Source organism: Idiotropiscis lumnitzeri, chromosome 1, assembly GCF_059441095.1.
Source record: "Idiotropiscis lumnitzeri isolate Australia: NSW breed Sydney's pygmy pipehorse chromosome 1, RoL_Ilum_1.0, whole genome shotgun sequence".
Taxonomy (NCBI): domain Eukaryota; kingdom Metazoa; phylum Chordata; class Actinopteri; order Syngnathiformes; family Syngnathidae; genus Idiotropiscis; species Idiotropiscis lumnitzeri.
Window position 1 is genome coordinate 8005059 of NC_142391.1, and position 23856 is coordinate 8028914.

Consider the following 23856-nt stretch of genomic DNA (forward strand, 5'->3'; position numbering starts at 1 on the left):
CAATCAGAGAGAGCGCTAAATTTTTTATTTTGTTTCCATGTGTACCATATTTTCCGTACTATAAGCCACTATTTATTTTCCTAGATTTTGAACCATGCGGCTAATACAACGGTGCCGCTTTTCTGTGGATTTTTCTTTCAAGTGTAGGAGGCGCTCTATAGTTCAGAAAATACGCTAAATAAATTTTGAGTTTTTTTTTCTCTTGGGTCTGTTCTGTTTTAATTAGCAAAGTTGTTGCCGGGTTAAAAGGCACTGTTTGTTTATGTACCTTTATGTGCATTCACAGTACAAAATCATTCTGTATTTTTCAACATAGAAAACTGCGTATAGTCTGATGCGACTTGTATCTCGATTTATTTGATTTTATTTTTTTTTCAAAACATAGTTGCTGCGGCTTATACGCAGGTGCCCCTTATAGTCCGGAAAATACGGTAACCAATTTACTGTATCTATAGTCTTCACAGGGAAAACCTAAACCCCCCAAATTGAGTGTAGACTTTTAACGCAATTCATTTCTAGGTCAAATACCAATCGAGCCTTCCTAATTTTTTTTACTAATGATCTTCTCGCTATTCCAAAAGGTTGTTTTTCTGCAGTCTCCAACTGATTTTCCATCATTTTTGGTTTCATAATTGCAGTTTTCCACCCATATAAATCAAAATTGCAATATTTGTCCGAAAAATCGCAATGCAATTTTTCCTAAAATCGTTCAGCTCCACCGCTGCATAAAAGAAAATCCCCTCAATGTTTCAGTACTTTTGGACGGGCACGCATGCACACCTACTGTATGTTTGTGTGTTTTGAAAATCGAGGAAATTTCCACTGCCATTGAACAATCGCAAGGAGAGGTCAAGTGTAATTTTTGAGACAAAAGGCGCGGGGAGTTGAGAGGAAGTCTCAAGCAAACTGCTGTTTTTATGAGCGCGACTTGGTCTCGGAATGCTGAGGGCCGTCATTCCGGACGCTCTTTCCTGGCGTGTTGCGACAGGCGCCGTCTCCAGCTGGCTGCGTCAAAGAATGAGTGAAGTTGGACAGCACAATACGGCGAAGGAATAGAAGGAAGCGTGCAGTAAGTGAATGCAGCGAAATTACAACGTCATAATCTGGCTAAATGAATGTGAATCCATTTTTTTAATGAACATTTTGCAATGAACGACAGAGATAAGGCATTTATGTGGTTATTGCATAGGAACAGGACTTTATAAAAATCATACATTCATATCCATCAGGTGTAAAATCTGATTTGGAAATATTTGGTGTTGACAATTTCATCGCATATTGCATGAAAAAAGGATTTTCTACAGGACTACTTTCGAGTAACATGACATCTGCCTACACTGCACCTTCACAAAACTTTGAACAACATACCACACATCAAAAAGTGGCACAACCCATCCCACAAAAATGGCCGACATGCTAAAGATGCAACATTTTTTTTTACAATTTCAGAAACCACAAAACTTGGTCTTCTCTCGTCTGCTAATGAAAAAATAGATTTGAATTAAAGTAAAAGATTGTTTGGCCCATTTTCCACTACAGGGTGCCTACTCAGCTTGCCAAGTACTCCACAGTGTACACTTGTTTTCTTATTGCCCTTAGTCTCCTTTTGGATAAAACCGCCGCATCATTGTAACATTTGAGTATACAGAGCTAAGATTTTTAAAAATGCGACATCTGCTCTATACTTTAGCGTACCCTGTTGCTGCGCTTTCTAGCTCTGAATGATACAGTTTTATATTCCACAGTCTCCACTTTGCGGCAACACTCTGCCCTCATTCTCCTGAAATAAAATTGCAGCGTCATTTTACTATTTGAGCAGATAGTCAAAGTGACAATCACGCTAGTGAACTGATGTTTTGACTTTGCTCTAAACGCTGCATTCCTATGCTACACAGACCTCACTTTGCTGCAACGCTCCACTTTTTTCACTGCCCTCAGTCTCTTCTTGGGTAAAGTCAAATTGTCATAGTAATATTTGCATGTACACGGCGATAAAAGACAAACATTCAAACATATGTTAGTTCTGTCGTAATGCAAAAGTATTATACTCCACAGTCGCGTCTTGGCTGCAGCATACCATTTTCTTTCTGCCCTCAATCTCTTCATGAATAAAATTCAAGTGTCATTGTAACATTTGAGGAAACATGGTTAAAAATGACACACGTTCATGTGAAAGTAGGCTGTTGCCGTGCTTTAGCGATGCCACAGTGTTATACTCCATAGTCTCCACTTTGCTGCAGTGTTCTGTTTTCTTGTTTCCCTTATTCTTTACCTCAATAAAACTGTAACATTAGTGTCAACTTTGATGATAATTGGAAATGACATAAATGCATTTTACCCTGTTGCTGTACCTCATCAATGGACATTGTTTTTATTTCTGCCCACAATCTCCTCTTGGATAAAAATTTGCCTCCCAAGAATTAGTATTAAACAGGAGACCCAATTGGTATGTACTAGCGGGTCCTATTTTAAATTGGAAAATCGAACACCAGAAACCGAGCCTAGGTGGTACTGTACAGTGGAAAAGCGTCAGCACCCCCACAATCCCCGGCCACCCTCAGTTAATCATGCAGGACTCATAGGTCGGCACCATGTACTTGATGTTGATGAAGGCGTCCGCTCCCCCGTAACGCTCCAACACCTCCAGAGTCTCTTGAATGAGGTCACCAACGTTCTCTCTCTTCTGCTGGCTGTAGTCAATGCCGTCTCCAGAGTTTACTGCGGGACAAGAGAAGCACACACAGACATTTAAATGCAGGCCTAATACGCTAAGTGAACATCCAAATTTGGAAAATGTCATATTTGACATTAAAGACAATATCACCCGTTTATGCAGTTAATCAAATTTGTGTTTTTTTTTTTAATTCAAAGAACAAATTGACATTGAAATTTTATCCTGAATTTCATTTCTCAAAAAAATCTCAGAGTGAGATCCTGCATCACACGTACTTAGGTCATAACATCCATTAAAATACTCTGTGCAAGTGTGAGGCGCATAAACTTGTTCGACGTGTAGCCCGTTCACTCCGTCATAATCGAAATGACAAGATGAGATTCACCCCTAATCTTCATCTTCGACTTAAAAGCTGTGCAGCTCTCAAATGCAAATCGCAATCCAGTCTCATGTTCTACTTTTCAACAATTCAAATCCACCGCATTTTAATTCTATAAAAGCTGAATTCACCGGTTACCAATGTTGTTCATTTGGGGCAGATGTAGCATAAATGCTAATTTGGGTTGCATTTGTTGTGTCAGGTTTTCTGTCACTGCATGATGATCTCTCTGTGAAAGACATTTTAGATCTAAACCTTCCCCTCTTCTTTCACTCCCTCTCCTCCCACAACTACGCCGCCATCCTCTTTGCTCTTTTACTGCTTTGGCCTGCTTGGATTGTTTTGGTGCTATTTCAGATTGCACTAACTAACAGGGCGCCTGCAGTTTAAAAAAAAAAAAAAAAAAAAAAAACACACACACACACACGCACTACCCCCACATCTGAGTCGGGGAGTACAACGGTGGCCGCTAGTTTCTCCGAGTGTAAAAAGAGTCCTCTGCTGCCAGGTTGGTGGAGGCGAGGGGAACAACATAGTTAAAGATGACTCATGTGGCGACACCCCTCCCAAAAAAAAAAAAAAAAAAAGAAATGTGCGGTTTCATGTTCCCTCCTCAGTGAAGTCTAATTAGGAATGTCTCATTTTTCCACATAACAGGTGTTTTTCATCTGTCTGCTCTCTCAGCTCGCTTGGGAGCGATATCACTTTTACGACAAAAAAAGAGAGATTAGCATGGAAAATATGCTTTTTCACTGGGATGAATGAGAGCAAGTGTGTGTGTGTGCATTCGTCTCCATAGAAACGTCAGTGTTTCTTTTGTTTTGAGGCCCAGCAAAGTGGCATGAGAGCATGGCATTTGACTATGCTGATAAGGGCACGGGGTGTGTGAGTGTGCGGGGGTGTGTGGGTGTGTGTGTGTGTGTGTGTGTGTTGCAGAAAATGAGAAAATAGTGGTGAGTAGGCTAGGCTGGACACCACCGGAATGTTTTTCGATAACAAGTTCCCCCGGCGTACTAGAACTCGGTGGTATGTTTAACTATCGTGCGTGTGCGTGTGTGTGGGGGGGTGGGTGTGTGTGTGTGTGTGTGTGAGTCTCAAGGGAGGGCCGCTTCCTTGCCATGTTGTGATTGGCTGGAAGTAGTATATTATGTTCCCGCCTAGTCTACAAACAATATTGACAAGGGCTGGGCAAACATTTTTGAGCTCAGGAGCTAAATTAGATTTTTTTTTTTTTTATGTCAAATCGTTAATTTTAATAATGCATATTTTATTTTGCAATATTTTAATAGCTAATTACTTTAATGATCAAACACAAATAAATAAACTAAAGACTACCTCAAATTGTTAAACATACAAAATCTTTGTCATTATTTAGAGAAAATTATTTAATCCATAATACGAAAAAAATGAAATGGGAAGGAATCAAGTTTTCAGCCTTCCTTTTTTTTTTTTTTCGTTTAGCGCACATCTGTTGTGGAGGCTTGCGCGTTGTTAGCGTCCACACGGCTAACGGCCACTAACTGCCGTGTCCTTCATCCGCCGGGTGTAGGTGTGTTCCTCTCTGCTGGCGGCCTCATTAAACTCTGACGCCGCTGACTCCCAGCTGACACCAGAGCGCCAAAATGAACCCAGCCAGTACTTTCGGGAGCCATTTGCGCAGCACAGTAGAAAACGGGGGGGCTGGGGGGTGTCATTTTTGTTTATATGACTTCCGATAACAGGTCTCAAGTAGACAATATTGAAAAAGACGATCTTATTAGCTCCTTTCACAACCGGCCAACAAAAGTCAGCATTTTTACCGACTTTATTCTTTTTTTTTTTTTTTTTTTAAATCAGTTTCACAGTCGTGTAAAAGAGCATTGATAGGGAAGGGGGGAATTTTCTGCCTTTGGCTGCAGTATGAAATCTGGTCTGTAAAAGATTATCCTGAGCAATTGGCCACTCGGGTGGGCTGTGTTATGAGAGTTTTTTTTTTTTTTTTTTGTCCTTGATATGATTCAAAAATAGCTTAGATCGGGACATCACTAACGCCTGGACAGGTATGTTCATTGCAAGCAGCAACAACAAAAACAACTATTTGAGTAGAAAAATCAGTTTTGATTTAAAATATGTAAGTCCATCAAATTTCACCGATACGTATTGCATCACCCTTAATTGTTTAGATTCACATCCTTTGTAAGTATACTGTATATCTGGGATGTCAAACTCATTTTTCTCACGGGGCGCGTCATAGTTTTGGTTTCGCTCAGTGGGCCATTATCACCCATATAAATCATCATCATCATCATATTATTATTATTATTATTATTATTATTTTATTGTATGCACAACAAACTGATGGATAACTAGTTTTTAAAATCAGAATCAAGGAAAATTAAAGCTACACCAATTCATTTAAAAAGTGTGATTGCTAAGAAAGAAAACATGCGTGCAATATTTTAACATTTTTAAAATTGACGACAATTTGCAATTGTGGTATTTTAGCAAGATTTGCCTTCGCGGGCCACATAAATTGCTGTGGCGGGCCGGATGTGGCCCCCGGGCCTTGAGTTTGACACTTGTGCTGTAAGTAGGTAGAATGTCCACAAGTCACAAAAGAATTCCATTCCTACGCCGGCGACGTCACCTGAATTTCCGCCTGAATCGGAATTGACGCTTTAATACCAACTAAATCTCAAAATCCTTCGCTAGGTGACCACAAATTCTTTTGGTGCCCAACAACCTATTTCATTGTTTGAAACAAAAACATAAAATGGAGATCCGCTGTTGTCTAAATAAACCCAATCTTAATAAAATCTCCCACCATGCGTCATGAGGAAAAGGTCTTGACAGGAGTCCTGTGAGGAAGAGGAACCAGTCGATGCAGACGCGGAAAAAGGACCTTCCGCTCAGTGACATTTGCGGCGCGAAAGCACTCGTTTTGTTGTCGTCTTTTGCGATAATCCCTGGGATTCCCGTGTCTTTAGCGCGTCGATGCAGAGGAAGGTTTCGCGTGACATTTGGCAGTTTACTTCTCTCCATCGAACGAGGCGCATCAAAGCGAGGTCTTTGGAATTGGACAAAAAGCAAAACTCCAGGTGGCGCTGTTCTCAAACACCATTTGGTCAAGTCTGTAAGCAAGCTCGAAATGCTAAAACATATATAGGATGTTTCCAAACCTGTACTGAGCCAAGTCACATATTTTCCCAAATCTCATGGCACACCACAAAACAACTTGCAATTGTCCATTGATGTTTTTTTTTTCCCATTTAACAAGCAAAATTTTATATTAAACATACAGTATTGGGTTGAGCGCACCAACGATAGTTTTGCCATAAAATCATGAAAGGGAAAATGCCGATCCATAAATATGCGTTGCTGGCCAGGTGAGTATGTATGGCTTTCATTACAATTGGTTTCCTGTCGTGATGATTTGACTTCAACAACAACAATTTTTTTTTTTTTTTGCAAACCTCCCGCAGAAAATAGCAATCGCATTACTGAAAATATGTAGCCCCCTTCAACATTGAAGTTGCCCATCCTTGCTCAAGTGCAGTGGGGGTACACAAGATTTAAAAAAACAAAAACAAAAAAAAACAAATACAAAAATCCTATAAAAAAAATCAATGAATTAATTAAATCTTTCAGGAAAATATAATTTCCTAAAATTAATTTTCTATTCAGGAGGTTATTCAATTTCATTATATTAAAAACCCAGATCCCCCCCAAACTAGAATGGTTCGACCCAACTTGTCACGCGTCCTCTCACGTGACCTGTCAATCACTTGAAGACGCATACAATGGAGTCGTGGTTCAAGCGTATGCCTGCAGTTTTATTTGGATTTACGACTACAAGTTGCAGATCTTTTCTATGATCCAAAAGAGAAAACTTTATGTTGAGTATTTTTGTGGACTAATACAAATGCAGTTTGAAAGGTTCTAAAGTATAATAAATCAGACACTGATGGAATGTTTTCAGTCTTTTTTTTTTTTAACCCAAAAATGCTTTGCGCAGTTTAAGGAGTATTTGGCTGAAAAAATATCTCCCAGGGGATAAATCACCGAAAAAAGGTTGCGAACCGCTGCTCCAGTAGGCTTGTTAGTCATGTGCGCTTCTCCTCCAAGGCACTCAGGTGACACACACGCCGCACAGGATTTGCCGAGTTCAGCTCCAAATTCCCGAGCCGATTCAACGCGGCGTAGGCCAAGCGGGCCATTGTTTCTAATCAACTTAGCCTCCACTGTGGAAGTTGCGGCAGAAAGCAGCTTAGGGTGGAGGCCTCCTTACACAATAGCGTCTTTGATGCAGACTGCCGAGAGCTTGATACATTTTTGCTCGGGGTTCGGTCTCGGAATAGAGGAATGCAGATTGCGAGCGGACGGACTAGTCGAGAGTTCCAGGAATACGTTGAGCAGGAGGCGGGCTTGGGTTGTGTTCTTATGCCCCCCCCCCAACAAAAAAAAAAAACACACAGTGATAACTCAGCATGTGTGCGCGCTGCTCAAGTCGTGCTTGTAATGTTGTTTATCAACCACGCTGCTTCGTCCAACAGGCAGATTGGACTCCAATATTTTTTTGGGGGGTTTCATTTGAATCCACCTGAATGCATTCAATATGATTACTATTATTATATTGATTTTTAAATAATGAGATGCAAATTAAAATACATTTTAAATTGAGTTCATCACTGAATGGACACAATTACCAGATAGCACCATTAGTGTTTGAAGGCATTGAAGATTTTTTTTTTAATTTGTTCCCCATTTTCTTAGAGAGCTGAACGAATATTAACATTTGGCTTATTTTAATGTATTCCTATACTGTATTTGTATTTATTCTTTAAAAAAAAGGGGAATATTTTTGACTGATTTTTAGCATTTATAGATTTTGTTCAAAAAAGCTTTGAAAATGTGTAAATATTAAAAATATATTTAAAAATATAAAAGGTATTGATTATTTTACATATTAAGAATAGAAAATTGAAACATTAAATGTAACTTTTTTCTTAAAATGAAATCATTTTATTTTTAGAATACTCTGCATTAATATTCTATTTATTCCCCAGTAAAAGCCAAATTAATTATTTTTTAATAGAATTGAATTATTTTCTAAATATATCCTCAATTAACAAGCTTTTATTCCTAGCTGTATCACTGATACTGTAACAAAACAAACACATTTATTTGTTAAAGTATTCATTGCATTAGTGACTGAATAATGAAAAGAAGAATATCTTGAATGATGATTTAATTTTGAAGCCATTCCGATGTTGCCAGCTGCCTTTCAGCGCGTGTAGTTTTAGGGTTAAACATTACAACGCGGCACTCACGTGATTAAATTCAATCGGCGCGCTTTCTTGATCCTATAAACGACGTTGAGGAAATGAATTATTGACCTTTCATTTCCTGATATTCCTTTTCTTCTTATTTTCAATATTGGATGTCAAAAGGACTTGTTTGAATATATACTTTCGGGCGGTGCATAATTTCACTGTATTTGAACTCATAAAGCACTTGGTGTGTGTTTTCAAGTGATCCACAGTGAGATAGTTGTGATTCATGCCAGTCCAGGTTAGAATTCCAGCGCATCAAAAAGCCAAACAGATGTGAGCGTGAGCAGCAGCAGTTCGCGCTTCAAGGGTGGGCGGAAGCACTTCGAAATCCAGCAGGTGAGTGGGAGGAAAGCTGAATGGACAAAACAGTCCAGAGTAAAACTTCACCTATGAGTTGAATTCGTCCCATGACCGAGCTTGCAACTCACTTACTTGAATAGCAAATCAATTTTGCCATTAAAATAAATTGAAAATTTTATTCCAGCTCCCCAACAACAAAGGAGAATTAAGCATAGGATACATCGAAGACATTCAGAACAGCGACACATTCAATAAGGGATACAATGTTCATTTGTCTGCTCCGTGGTAAAAACTATTGCTGGAGTTAAGTAGGGGCACTTCTCTGTCTCTGCTTCTATCAGTGGATGGTCAAGGCCTTCAAGGCCTCCGCTGGCCTAACATAATCAAGAAAAAATTATCATATTCTTCACATTGATATCATATTATATTCTTGTCTTGTATTTTTAGGTGAGAGTTTTTATCCAATCAGAATCCGCAAGCTCGTGTTGCCAGGCAGATTTCACAATACTAGTAGCACCGCACTATTCGTCCGACGCCTTCAGATACAATCGTGCGTGCATCTGTTCTATCAAAGTCAATCGGCTTTCAGATTTGATTGACAGTTGCGATAGCCAACCAGGACTTGGTTACAGTGAGCCTTCTCGCTGGCCTTACGTTGAAGATGACGAACGCGACTTGTGATTGGAAACTCACTTGTGAGGGGGCAGCGCGGCGATATGCGAAATCAACACACCCGAAAGTTTTAACTGGCAACAGTTCGAAAATCTAAAGTATATTCTTGCTTTTTTAAAACACAATGACTGAAAGAGGGAAAAAGTGTGGATTTAATTGCAGATACACTTGCGATGCCATTTTCAAGACGGACCTTTCAAGAGAAGCTAGGTCGTCCAACACTCAGTACTGTTTTAGTGTGTTTCTGTATCTTATTTGTCTAGTCACAGTGTCATAAATGATGGTATTATGTGGGGGATTTATTCGCACTTCTATTATGCTTTAACTCTTCCAGTCAACCTGGCATGTTATGGCACAAAGCGGTACTATATTGAAGATGTGGAACTCTAAATCAAGACTTGCCTGTATACTGTAAAACTCCATCAAAAATGTTTGAAAATCAGTGGAGATGCGAACCATGAACAGTGATGTAGCGGGGGTTGACTGTAATCAAAAAGTGCCTTTCTGTTTAACCAACCTAACTGTGACATGTGCCACGTTATGTGTTGAGCTCATACCAGGGAAGTAAAACAAAAGGCTCACATGGTCAGATGGAGTTTATTAATGCAATAACTCCCCCACTTCTAAGCGGCGGCCATCTTGTGACCGTTCATGCTTCCACAAGTGAAACCTTTTTCCGGGGGTCACTGATCTCATTTTCTATGTTCACCTCACACGATTGCAGCGGCATTTCCAATGGAAAGTTGCCGCCAAAGGTTGCAGCGGAGTATCTGTCTGATTTTAATGTGTCAGTGTCAGAAAGAAAAAAGAGAGACCCGAGACTGTGTGGACAAACAACAAGATCCGGCTGCTACACTCCCATCGATCCGCCTCCCACAGGCCCGCTCGTCAACACGGCTGCATGGCTACTAGGGAATTGAATTCCAATTTGGCATTTCTGAAAACACATCTTTGGCTTAAGACTGTTTCACATTCCCAAGCTTCAAGGAAGAAAGAAGGACTGAAACATCTCCGAACCAACTCATATTGTAGCTTGAAATCTATATAGGTAACTATAATGCTAGCTATCTAGGTGGCTAACTAGCTGGCTAATAAGCTGGCTATCAAGCTCGCTAGCTCGTCTGCTAACTGCATAGCTAGCTATCTAGCTTACTAACTTATTTTTTTTATCTTGCTAGCTAACTAGAATAGTCATCTATATATCTATCTATCTGGTTAACTAGCTATCTCTCTTGCAGGCTAACTATCTAGCTAACAAGCTGGCTAACTACATAGCTAGCTTGCTAACTTGTTAACTTTTTTTAATCTCGCTAGCTAACTACAATAGCTATTTATCTAGCTGGCTAACCAGCCAGCTCTCGAGCTGGCTAACTAACAAGCTGCTATCTATCTGGATAACCACGTAGCTAGCAATCTAGCATGCTAACTTTTTTTTTTTTTTTAAACGAGCAAGTACACTAGAATAGCTAGCTATCTAGCTGACTATCTAGCAAGCTAACTACAGAGCTATTTATCTAGTTAGCTAGCTGGCTAACTAGCTAGCTAACTAGCCGGCCAGCTACCTGGCTAACTAGTGTAGGCATAGGAGTAAAATAAAGCCCCTACACTTGGACGTTACGCTAGCTAGCTCATGAAACACAAACTCAAACATGTCAGTTAGTCAAGGTCAGTGGTAATTCAGCCCCCAAAGGCAGTTTTACTAGGCAACACGAAATTTGGTAGACATACTATACCTATCCTGAGTAGACCCACAAAGAACGCCTCAATAAACCATACACGGAAAGGCACAAAGTCTGCCACTTTGGTCTGAAGCTGCAATTTTGGGTTCCATTTGCTTGTTATAAGTGTGGTTGTTACAATACACTGTCTGTCAGCGTCCCTCCCAAGCCCTTGCGTTGTTGTGTCAGCGCTGTCAGGTGTGAGTCAATGCCGTCAGATGCAATCTCATTCCGCTAGCTTACCTCAAGGTTAGCAGTGGGGCTGCGGGCGAGGCACAAAATCAATTGGACGTACTGGTGGTGGGGAACAACCGCTAAAGGCCGATGCTGTGTTGCCATGCGCATCCCCAAACACGACCCAAAACAAGCGGTGGTCGCGCTAACGGCAAACACAAACATATTTACAAGACGCGTCGATAGAGTAACACTAAATGACTGTAATTGAATGTAGGCTATTGATATCCAGTTATAATCAATTATAGCTTCAGGATAATTATGACTGAGTTTTACAGTAACGTAGGTTTTCATATTTCGCCAGAACTGTGTTGATCGCATCCCAAAGTCCCTGATATACATTTAAATTTGAACTTGACGAATCTTACGACTAAAACCAAAAATAATTCCCAATACCAGGCCTTTGTACAGCCTTTTCCATAGGCCAATCCTCAAAATAATTGCAATTTGAGTCCATTTTTCACCTACATTAGGAAATGTTGGGCAAGAATTTCATCACCCATATGTCTAGGTGCTTCCAATTGGAGCACATTTGGGTAAATTCAAAAGTAGGTGTTTGCCCAAGCACAAAATGATCATGGCCAAAATTATTACTCCAACATAAAATACATCGAAAATATACGCATTGCTCCTGGAAAAAATTATTTAGTTTTCGGGCATGTCGAGGCCCCAAAAAGAAGAAATATCTCAAAAAGTTGACGTGATAGAACAAAAAACTTAAAGACATTTTCTTTAAGCTAGCATCAAAAATACAGTTTACACTTAAAGCCATATCCGAATAAAATCTGCTGCTGACCAGTGTAACGTTCCAAAAACGAGCTACCCCCGACCACCAAGGCCACTACTTGCACATTTTCGTACTCAAAGAAACACACACGTTGAAGAAAAAAGAAGAAATGCAGAGAACGGGATGACGTCTTCCCAAATGAGTGGGAAGTGGGCCTCAGATGACACCTGCAAAGAAATGCAGAAAACAGATGGCTGAAGGCAGACTGACCCCGACAGAAGGAGGCAAAAGAACGGAGTCCAAGGCGCTCTATCGTGATCGTGGCGGGCTACGTCCCACCAGACAATCACGCTGCACTTCATAGAAAAACTGACCGAGGGAGACAAAGAGGAGCCGCACGATTGACGCAAACGCACAGCGTGACCCCGTCGGACAGATGATTGAAAGTGACGCAGGCCTTTAAATCAAAGCGGAGCGCTGATGACGGCCTTGATCCAGGTCGGCGTCCTGACGCTTCTTTTAAAACTCAGTCAAGTAACGGCTTGGTGGGAACAGAAAATAAGTGAGGTACGATTATTTAGCCATGGAAGTTCCCCAATGTGAGGTGCAAGATTAGGTAGGAGTTAGAGTTAGAAAATCTACATTTTGTGGTCATGAATGCACTTGCGGACTGGAGCATGGTTTATTTATTAAAACCTTTAAGTTCCCGATGAGCTTTCCAGAACTGGAAACATGAAATCCACACGCAGAATTTGCTTTTGCGGGCCACGTAAAATGATGTGGCGGTCCGTATCTGGCCCCCGGGCCATGAGTTTGAAACCTGTGAGGTATGGTTCCGATCGGGGTTACGGTGACGGCTTGGATACGATCATGGTTAAGGTTAAATGAGTTCGCTTGGAAGTGATACGCACATTTCGATCAAAGTGGGATGCTGAGTGTCCTCACATTTCTTTTCAAAGTCATCCGAGTAACGGGACGGCGGGAACATCAAAGCAAAGAGGTACACTGCTTGAGCTGCTCACACACTCCCAAAACGATGTCATTACTGCACATTCTTTCTATCTCACACACACACGCACACACACTGCTACGTCCAATGGCAGAGATGGGCCTTGTGCCCGGCTAATAAAATCACTTAAGTCTTCATAACCACTTTAGCCTTGGAGGCGACCGTCAGTGTGTGCACGCACACACAAATGCACACGCGCACGCGCTCCCAAAGCCCATCCCTTCCATTAGCCTAATGAAGTGGCCGGAAGATGGATGAAATGACATCACAGCCACCAATCACCATTTCACCCCTGAAAAAAAAAAAAAAAAAAAAACTCTCCCTCTAAAAAGCTGCCCCCCCCGCCCCTCCCACAGTCAAAAACTCTCTGCACCAAATGGACGATGACTATTCCAGACGCAGCCCCACCCCCACCCTTCAAAAGACTTTTATTGGTTTGGTTATTTATCCCTGTAATGCAATTGGCCGGAGTGGATGCCGATGGATGTGCAGGGCTACTAAATCAAAACGGGCAGAGGAGGAAAGGCGGTGGGCTTCACCGAGAGGGGCATCAGTGTGATTACGGCAACTTTTGTTCAACAATGACAAAGACACTCGGAGACTTTGTCTGCATTTAGAAGCAGGACGCATTCATGTGAGGTACGAGCGCAAGCAAATCAATTGGAATGGAATTCTTTTCCATTAAAGCGTCCCAGGAGCGTTTCCAAGTGGAAATTTTTGTGGAAATTTGTCAGAAGGCAAGGAAGCAAATTTGGGGAACTTAAACAAATGTCAAAATGGACCTGGCACGTCTCTCGACAGACTTTTGCGCAATGATTGTAAGCAGCGGGCCTCAGGGTACTTCAAGCAAAATGTTTCACTACTGCTGACGAACTGAAAATGACGATCTCAACTTCCAGATAGGTCGCAAAGGATTAAGGTTTTTAATTCAGACGCCTTGATTCATATTCGTTGTGACTTTATTTTTTTAAAGCATTTAAATTTGGCAGGGTTATTAACAAGACCAGGTGTGGGCAAACTACGGCTCGGGGCCCACATGCGGCCCGTTCAACGTTTTAATCCGGCCCGCCAAACTTGATAAAAATTAAATGAATATGTCAAACACAGATATTTTGTTGTAATGCTTTTCTTCATTTTCATTTAAAATTAAATGTTTTTTTTTTTTTTTTTTACCAAAACACTCCATCCATCTACTCCTGGTCCACACCCTCTGTCAAATTTTAGAACCCATTATGGCCCGCCAATCAAAAAGTTTTCCCACCCCTGAACAAGACTCTTCTCTGTGGTGTGTAAAATTTACATGACATTTATTTTTGCTTTACAAGGTCTTAAAGTAAAAAAAAAAACAACACTTATTTCAAATGAGTCACATCACTTTTAAGTGGCGTCACCTCAATAACGTTAATAATTCTAATAAGACATTAACAATAATAGCAATAATCTGAGGCCAGTTGAGGCGCTCATCAAAGGTCATTTTATTTAAGACCACGTCGTGTCAGTCCACCCCGCAGTGGAACACAAGAGTGTTTATGGCAGCAAGGACAGGCGTCCATAAATAGTCGGTGTGTTTTACAAGCGGCGGCGTGGCCCGAGGGCCCGTCAAGGTTTACGAGAACCCGGAGCCTTTCGAAGAGGGGTGTTTAAGTGTGCCATTTACATAAAGAAGGCCGGCGTGTGCGTCTGCAGCTCAAACGGCAGCACAACGCCAAACCTGGACGAGCCCGATGTCTTGATGTGGTTCACAAATAAAACAAGAATTGACCCAATAACGTGCACGGTGTGTATCACGAATGAGCAACGAATCCAAATTAGAAAACATATTCAGTCTTGATTAATTATATTTTTTTGGTTTAGCTAATAATTCCATTAATAATTAATTATATTAATATCAATAATTCTTAAAAATTAATATTTAAAAAATCAATAATTCCATTATTTCATCATGATGTCGGTGACTTCCTAAATAATGTAAACTCATAGAATTAGAGCGCGTTCCCAAATTTTTGAGAGGTAACGTACATTGCAGCTGTCCAATTTTTTGTTCACTCAAAAGCTAAAATATAATAATGTTTTTTTTTTCTTTGCTTTTGATTGATGCTGACAGATTGCGTAACCTGACCAGCTGAATTCATTATCACATGTATTTGCAACCTGTGAAATGCTAATTATGCAGCGATACAGCTCAGCTTACATAAATGTCCAACACTTAACACCCGGTAAACCGAATTTCATAGCGTGTTTAAACTATATTTATCATCGTTTTGTGAACAGGGGGACTTGGATTTGGAGCTCCTGTGCTAATTAGTATGGCTTGTTCGCAGGAATGTCAAGCAGAGGAAGCGGAACTGTGTGTGAGAGGCGGAGCTTGCAAAATGCTGTTCCAGCAGTCGGGTGTTTGTTGGTAGTCTCACACACACACACACACACACGCACACGTGCGTCCACGCCATGTCAGCAGCCGTCCAACATCACACATACTGACTCATTATACGCCGGAGGAGAGAAGATGACAACAGTGGCCAGCATCAAGAAGAAAGGAAGCAAGTGAAGGGTGCATCACAGATTGAAGATGAGAAGGACGCAGTCGGTGTCAGCGGGTGTGACGGCTGGACACGTGCCGCAGAATTGCATCCATGACGGGCCTTATCTTATTTTGTGGGCCACAACGGGGTGCATTTTCAACTTTTCAACTTTTTTTTTTTGGAGTCTCAAAACGATCTCTTCATTATGTACGGGTGGTATTGTACTTTATAACTCACCTTCAGTGAAGTCGTACTTAGTCTGACTTGAATCAATCCCCCTCACAATTTGACTACAGCTGGAGAAATAATGTACAGAAACACACTTACACACTACTGAATGTTGGATGACCTAGCTTCTCTTGAAAGGTTCGTCTTGAAAATGGCCTCGCAAGTGTATCTGCAATTAAATCCACACTTTTCCCTCCTTTTTAATTAATTTGCCCTTTATTAGTCCCACAATGGGGAAATTTGAGATTCGAACCCAGGCCTCCTGGGGAGACTGGGTCCTGAACGCGTCGCCTTAGACCACTCGGCCATCCTGGCCATTGTGGTTTAGAAAAGCAAGAATATATTTCAGATTTTAGAACGGTCACCAGTCACGACTGACGGTGTGTTAATTCCGCATAGCGCTGCCCCCTCATGAGTGAGTATCCAATCACAAGACGGCTCACTGTAACCAATTTGTGATCTGATTGGCTATCGCAACTGTCTCTCGTCAGTAAAAGCCCCCTCGAGATAAAACAGACGCCTCCATGATTGTATCTGAAGGCCTCGGACGAAGAGTGTGTACTACTGGTATTAAGAAACCTGCCTGGCAACACGACCTAGCTGAATTCCGATTGGATAAAAACTCTCACCAAAAATTCAACACTAGGATATAATATGACATTAAATTGAATAATATGATCACAATTTCTTGATTATGTTAGACCAGCAGAGAAGGCCTCGACTGTCTCACCACAAAACATTGTGCCCTACTAATCACCCAAATGATAAACAGTAGACTAAGCAAGCATGCTAATGCGCTAACATCTTATTATCTTAAATGTATTCACTAACTCAAACATGAATCGCTAGCTATCTTAAATGCTAATCGTAAATCAAAATGTTTATAAAAATTCACCGTAAACCGTAGCCCAATAATTTATACTGACTACGCATCTCACAAAGCTTTTGCAATATACGCACATACAGGCTGCGCTTGGCTCAGGACACGGAGCTACAGTCCATTTTATGTGGCTCCCTTGCAAACCAAACCAGCAGGAAAACCCTCGGGCTACTTTCTGGTCGGCCCCTAAGAAACCACTTCCAAATATGAGCAAGCTTCTGCCGGGGCGCCGTCGTCTCAGTGAAGACCAAAAAAACCCCAAATTTGATGTGAAAAGGCCTGCTAGCACCGACTGGCCATTCCCACCGAACACTTCCTGGTTCTCTACTTCTGTCCTGCTTTGTTTTACGTCCGCTTCCAGAATTATAGCGTTGAAAAAAATTGCTCTTTTGACAGTGTCAATATAAAAACGAGCATTACTCGCTTCAATTATTTTGCATCAGATCTCACGAGATTGTTTAAATGTAACCAATAGGATGGCCAGAAAGGGCATCAATTAGAAACGCCTACTCTAAATTTGAAAATCTTCTCAAGCCACCACATTCCACCAGTAGTTTCACTAGAGTGAAAAAAGCAAGGCTACAATTAATACAGAGTGACACAAATAACTAAGAACTGCTTCTTTTTTGTGTATGACGCAACCGTGTCCTATTTCTGCCACTTCCTGCGACAAGAAAGCGCAAACAATCGAGGCTGGTTTGAAATCACCACCTGGTGAGTGGAGTGTAGACAAATTTAGAACAAATTCATCGCCCAGGGTGGGAGGCAAACATGAAAATTCCAGCTTTTGCCAAAGAGACGCTCAAATACGTTCCATCTTGTGCTGTAATCAGTGCGTGCTTACGTTTTCAACAACTTGACATAAGAAGAAAGCACAATGATGGAAGCTTCTCTAGAGCTTCATCACATATTTGTGTTGACAAACCAACGCATGTGAGAATCATTTAAAAGTTACATTCTTCCGTAATGCACAAACATCCAAATAATGGAGGTAAGGGAAAATTTTCTGTTGAGAATTTTGTAGCAACGCACGGCGGTGAACTGAACTGAATCATTTGGTAGAAGCGCAAAAGATGGCCAATAAGTCGACCAATCAACGGACATTTTCTTTCCGCACCCTCCACACGAGTTTCAGTATTTGATGATTCTGAGTTTCGAACCTCTTAGATGAAAAGGCCCCATTTGCGGTTGTGGCTGTATTATCTCGCGTGATGCTATTTGTCTGAGGGTAGCCATGTGACAGAAGTCGGGGCTAGATGAAGGATGGTCCCACACAAACGGACAGTTTTGCTTGGCTGACAAACTGGGGCGAGCCAGAGAGAGAGAAAAAACGGGAGGGAGGTTGGAGGCGGGGTAAAAAAAAAAAAAGAAGGTGCGAGGGGGTCGGGGTGGTGAACGCAGATGGGAGGCAGCAAAGTCGCGGCTTGCCAGAGGACACAATTTACAGCACCTGTTGACTTTGATTGATCAGAGGCAAAGGAGGCTGGGTAATGATGTGTGGTCAGACACTGAATGGAGTGATGGGATAGAGGAGATGGTTCCAAGCACAGAAAATGGAGTGTGCGAGGGAGAGAAGGGGGGGATTTGGGGCTTTGGCGAGTCTAATGAATACAGAGTGAAGCGAGAGAATTGGATAAAAGACTTTTTTTTTTTTTTTCCCTCGTAGAGGTCCCAAAATATTTCAACATCACAGACATAGGCTCCTGAAAAAGTTGGTGCTTGTCTCGCCAAAAACATGAACCCTTCATCATTAATGGCGTGTTCACAGGTATGCACGTAAGGGGGGGGTGCCCCTTGCCATACCAGATTCTGGCTTTTGAACTTGCACTGGGAACAACCACGATGGTCCTTTTCCCCTTTGGTCCGGAGGGCACAACGTTCATGATTTTTGAAAACAATTTGTAACGTGGACTCGTCAGACCACAGGCACTCAATGTTGCGTTTCGAACTTGCCGCTCATGTCCCGATGAAGAGGTGATAGAGCATCCCGCGATCACATAAAGTAGGACCTCGGTTTTCGTATGCTCTCGATATCATATGAGTCGGTGTTTGATAATTTTTGTCGTCAAAATTTTTGTCCTGATTTCCCAGAATTGTTGCCGCCAAGTCATGCGTTTGGGATTCAGTCTGCTTTTGTTTGTCGTCAGCATAACACAAACTCTCATCAAGTCATGGCTTCAAAATAAAAGTGTATTGAAACGGTGTGATTATGCTGGTTTGCTTTTACTTTGAAGGGCGGACTTTTGTTATGGATGCGTTGGGGTGATGTTGCCGCAACTTGACTTGTGTTCCCGAGCAGGCTGGGAGAGATGTGGTTGCTGAGAATTGTTATAAAATATTGCGATGAGGGATACGTCGTTATCTGTTGGAGCGCTCTTTACAAAATATGATAGAAAGTTCTGATTTTTAGCCATGCTACTAAAGAGGTTTTGATGTTTGTAATCAAGAAAGGATTTGTGGCACGGTACAAAAAATGGCTTTCTCCTTCCTCTTCCATATGCCCATCAGAACTTTTAAATAAAGGTAAACGCGATGTTAAATAGTCATTGATTAGTTATTTATATTAATCTTGCACTGTTTTCTGTACATAAAATTATAATTATTTTCCACAGAAAGTATTTTTTTGTGAATATTTTGTGTCTGAAGTTCTTTTTGCTGTCTTATGATTCAGTTTTAGTCAGACTTTGTATAATGGCTACAGAGTCCACTGGAAATCGATGATCGGTACGTATCGCATAAAATTTCATCAGTGCCTTGACTTCACTTGATGTACTTTCGGTATCTTGAACAATACAAAGCAGTCAAACATACAAATCCAAAATGAGAACAATCTCAAGAAGTAAAAGTAGGCGAAAACACGTCAAGAGGCTCACAGAGTTCAACTCGTTTACTGCCATTGACGGCTAAAGACGTCTAAGATCCATTTTATTTTATTCTATTTATTTATTTATTTTACTCGGCTGGTCGTGAATTGGACATGTTCATGAGGTCATTCACGCTACGCCCGCATTTAAAAGAACACAGCTCAGGCAAATCAAGCTTTGATGGGCAGTGCAAAATGGGGAAAATACATCAAACCCGGTCGTGCCTCTGTTCCGCCTCGACCGCTGAGAAAGACAAATTTGAAGGTGAACTTTAACCCCCCTACTGGCTATTAGTGGCGTTCACACGGAACAGCAACAGAGCAATCCGTATTTGTCCACTGATAGAAGTGTGTGAGGAGTCCATCTGTGGCCAAAAGAGATCAGTAGCCGACTTTGCTGCCCTGAGGCTTGCACGCTGACACGACAGCCAACCTGCCGGATGATTCCATGTCAAGGTGTTAAGGTGTATCCGTGCCAAGCAAGCAAAGTCACATTCCCCGCACCGGCGTCCCACTCCAACGCTCCATCAAATGACTCCTCGTCATTTCCACTCATCTCGACTCCCAATCACCTGCGGCCCGTCTTCCACCAAGGAATCTTCTCATGAAATCACACGCTAAATCATCTCCCCATAGAGCAGACACCGCGGAAAAAAAAAACACTAACTGTTTGGAGGTGAGGCTGGGAAGTTGGGGCGGCTTTCATTTCCGATCCAAACGCGCACAGGGCGAGGGTGGGTGGATGCACATCTGTGCTTTGAGCGAAAGCCTCACCAGGAAATCAGCATTCCTCTCTGTCTTCATGCTTCGGCTTGAGCTTTAGAGCATTTGCTTGTTTTGCATCGATTTATACATAAAGTGGATAAATTAACGAAGATTTGAAACAGCATAGGAGGATGGAACCGTTTTGACATGGTAATTGTATTTTTGACAGTTCGGGATTGTTTTGTAGCTACTGGGGGTTAAGGGAGACAATGACTTGACTATTACATGAGTTGCTTTATTCATTCATCAAAGACCAGAAAGTGCCCAGAGATAGCTGGAGTAGGCAGAGAAAATGGGAGAATCCGGAGAAAGACAGACACGCCCACAGGAAAGTGAAGTACACAGAGAAAACAGAGTACAAAATTGGGGACACGTGGTAAAAACCAGAGTACGCTGGTAAAACCAGAGTATTCAGAGAAAATTGGAGGACATGGATGAAACCATAGCTCTTGAAGAAAATCGGAGTACCCAGGAAAACTGGAGGAGTCCCTGAAGAAACCCGAGTGCTTCGATGAAATCAGACAAGAGTACCTGGGAGAAAACCACATGAAGAAAATTGAAGTAAATGGAGGAAACTGGAAAACCTGGGGAAAACGGATGCACAGGAGGTGCATGGGGAAAACCAGAGTACCCGACAAAAAACGTGAGAAAATCCGAGTTCCAGGGAGAAAACAATCAGAGGAAATAAAAAAAAAATGGAGAACCTGGAAAATCTGAAACCAGAAAACTCAGGAGTAACCAGAGACAACTAGCATACTCAGAAAAAAAAAACGTAGGACAGGATGAAAACTGGGAGAAAACCAGAGTAATGACTTTTTTGTCGTTCACTACGGTCGCATTGTCAGACCACAAGATAATAAAAGGTCCGTCGGGGAGGAAGTTGTGATGCCTTTGTTCTCAGGGAAAAGGACTCTCTAGGAAAAGGTCAAAAAGAGACTACGGAAACAGAGGAGAGGGCAGAATGGACTGACTATCCTCCAAAAATAATTGAAGGGAACAAATTTGTCTAATGACACCGCATTTGCCAATCAGCAACTAACTTAGCAGCTAGCAAACGTAGCATGAGTTGAAATGCTACGTATACGTACCCTTCTGTCCGTTTTTTCCACCTTGTTGATTGTGTATGCATAACTCGGAGGCCACTGTCTTCCTATTGGTCAATGCTGAATAACCAATCGAAGGACGGCGTAGGACAGGCGTTGGCAAACTACGGCCCGTGGGCCACATGCGGCCTGTTAAATGTTTTAATCCGGCCCGCCGAACTTGAAAAAAAATACACTTGTTAATGTTTTATTTTCTAAATACTGTGGTTTTTCAAAGACATATATATTGTTGTAATGCTTTTGTTCACTTTTATTTAAAATTAAATGTACATATTTTCTCAGATGAGGTGAGGTTACCAAAACACTCCATCCATGTGCTCCTGGTCTGGCCCCTCTGTCAAATTTTAGAACCCATTGTGGCCCGCCAATCAAAAAGTTTGCCCACCCCTGGCGTAGGACGTCACACCATGCAGCAAAATGTACAAAATTCCGTTCATGCCAGACTTTCGTCGCCAGTTGACCAATCGTTGGGTATGTCACACGAGACGGGCTACGATTCGTCAAGACAACTCATAAAATGACTACGGGACGCAACGTTTGTTTGCGACACGTCTTTAGGCCCAAGATCGGGCTACATTTGTGTCGTCTGACGTCGGCATAAATGGAGGAAACTAAAGCACCTGGGGAAAACGGACCCAGGGCAAACTAACGCCAAGTTTTTAATTGGACGCTAACAAATTGTGTGTTATTCTAATGTTCAACATTTCTGGATGCATTTGGACACCGGTCTTAACGTTTTATTTACGGATATTCCAGGATTACATAAGGTGCGTGTGTTGCACCCAAGAAGAAATACATCAGATGTATTATTGAACTCTCCAAAGCTATTCCTCCCCCTCACTTTCCTCCACTTTCAGTGCAATCAACCCGAGACTTGAGAGAGAGATAGCACACTCTTTTTCTTTGCCTCCTTATGGAAACTTTTCTCTTGATCTATGTTTTATGTTTTCGCCGGGGTGCATGAGGCTACGCGTTCTATACAAGACGGATAAAGTTGCAAAATCATCGTGGCCCGAGGACGACGGAACGGTGACTTAATCATTGGCGTGCCATTGTCTATTCTTCAGCACGCTCATTTAGGCCGTCGCTCTCCCCTCGCCGCTGCTTATCCTTCTCGCTACAAATGGAGTGTGATGACACTTTTGTGACCTCGCACAAATGATCGTCAACTTAATCCTACCCCGCGTTAGATGAAAAACTTCACCTCGTTAAAACGTGCCGTTTAAACCGGAACAAAGTGTTTCGTCTGGGGAATGAGTACATTGGTGGAAGAAAAAAAAAATGTCAGAATCACAGTGTTGGAGTTTTTCCAAGAGAGGGAAAAATAGTCATAGGTGAGGAAATTGTAGCTGTCTTCGTTTGAATAATTGAGTCCTCAAATAGTGGGGCGGGCCCCCCAGGGGGAGGGGGGGCGGGGCGGGGCGCGGTGCAATGCTGAGGGGGCCCGTGTGACCCTGGGGAACATGTTTTTTTTTTTTTTTTTCGCCGTACAATAATAAAGTGTAATTCCACCTCCACTCCAGTAGTTGGCAGTGGCGCTCTTCTTCACCATTTTGCGCAGCGAGTATTAACTCGACGGCGTCGGTTTGTTTTACAACAAAAGTTATATTATTTATAGTTGCTGCGGTGGAGAGTGGCGAGTGGGATGGGTGCGCAAATTTTTTTGTTCTTTCTATGGGGGAGCATAGAAGAAAATAATTGAGAAGCACTGGAAAAATTCAACATTTCAGAAGCGAAATGGAATCATCGGAATTTGGCTTCATTTCCAAATTTTACTGATCAACCATGAGCAATAAATGACATTTTCCGTGCAATCGTTATTTACAGCTTGTAACGTTGTCAACTTTATGTAGTCTTCAACATAGAAGCTAATTCAACTACAAAATAAATAAACAAGGAATGAACGCTATTCTTTCATCTGGGTTTATTTTTTTTGTGCTGATCAAGCAGAACCGAGATGGGTCAATGTCGCATACCCGGTTCTATGGTTCTCATCATCACTGCTTGTTAACTTTGTAGATATCATAAAAATAATCTATTTTGGCCATAATTGTTCTTAAACTTTAGAGATTCCACTGTATTACAGCACCACATTATCATTTTTAGGTAAAATCTATGAAGGTTCTCATCTTTTTAATGTATAATTATCTACAGACGAAGAGTCTAAGCTGGAGAGGTTGATTAGTCATTTGATGAGTAGGGCATTTATATCAATATATATATTAAAAAAAAGAAGCCCGGCCTGCTGCAGCTGCACCTCAGCTCATGATGAATGCTTCATTGATTGCCGTCCAATCCTGCCTGAATATTCATTACACGCGTACTATACTATACATGTGGATTTTATGCTTTGGTGCCTTTCAGTGCCTGTTGAAAATCATTTTGATTTAGGAGAAGTGATATAGTTACACCCGCAGAAAGAAAGTATCACTTATGTAAAGTTATGCGGCAGATGTTCCAACAGGAAGCT

General features: G+C 41.6%; 1 protein-coding gene across 4 annotated transcripts in view; it reads right to left on the bottom strand.

Annotated features, from left to right (window-relative positions):
• Nucleotides 1-1157: 1157 nt before the first annotated feature.
• The window catches only part of pacrg (PARK2 co-regulated), a 242126-nt gene continuing 219427 nt past the window's right edge, over nt 1158-23856 (bottom strand). For all 4 annotated transcript variants that reach the window (XM_088314328.1, XM_088314346.1, XM_088314365.1 and 1 more), the window contains one exon: nt 1158-2718. In XM_088314328.1, coding sequence (XP_088170454.1) covers nt 2558-2718 — 161 coding nt within the window. In that variant the 3' untranslated portion in view covers nt 1158-2557. The remainder of the gene's footprint in view (nt 2719-23856) is intronic.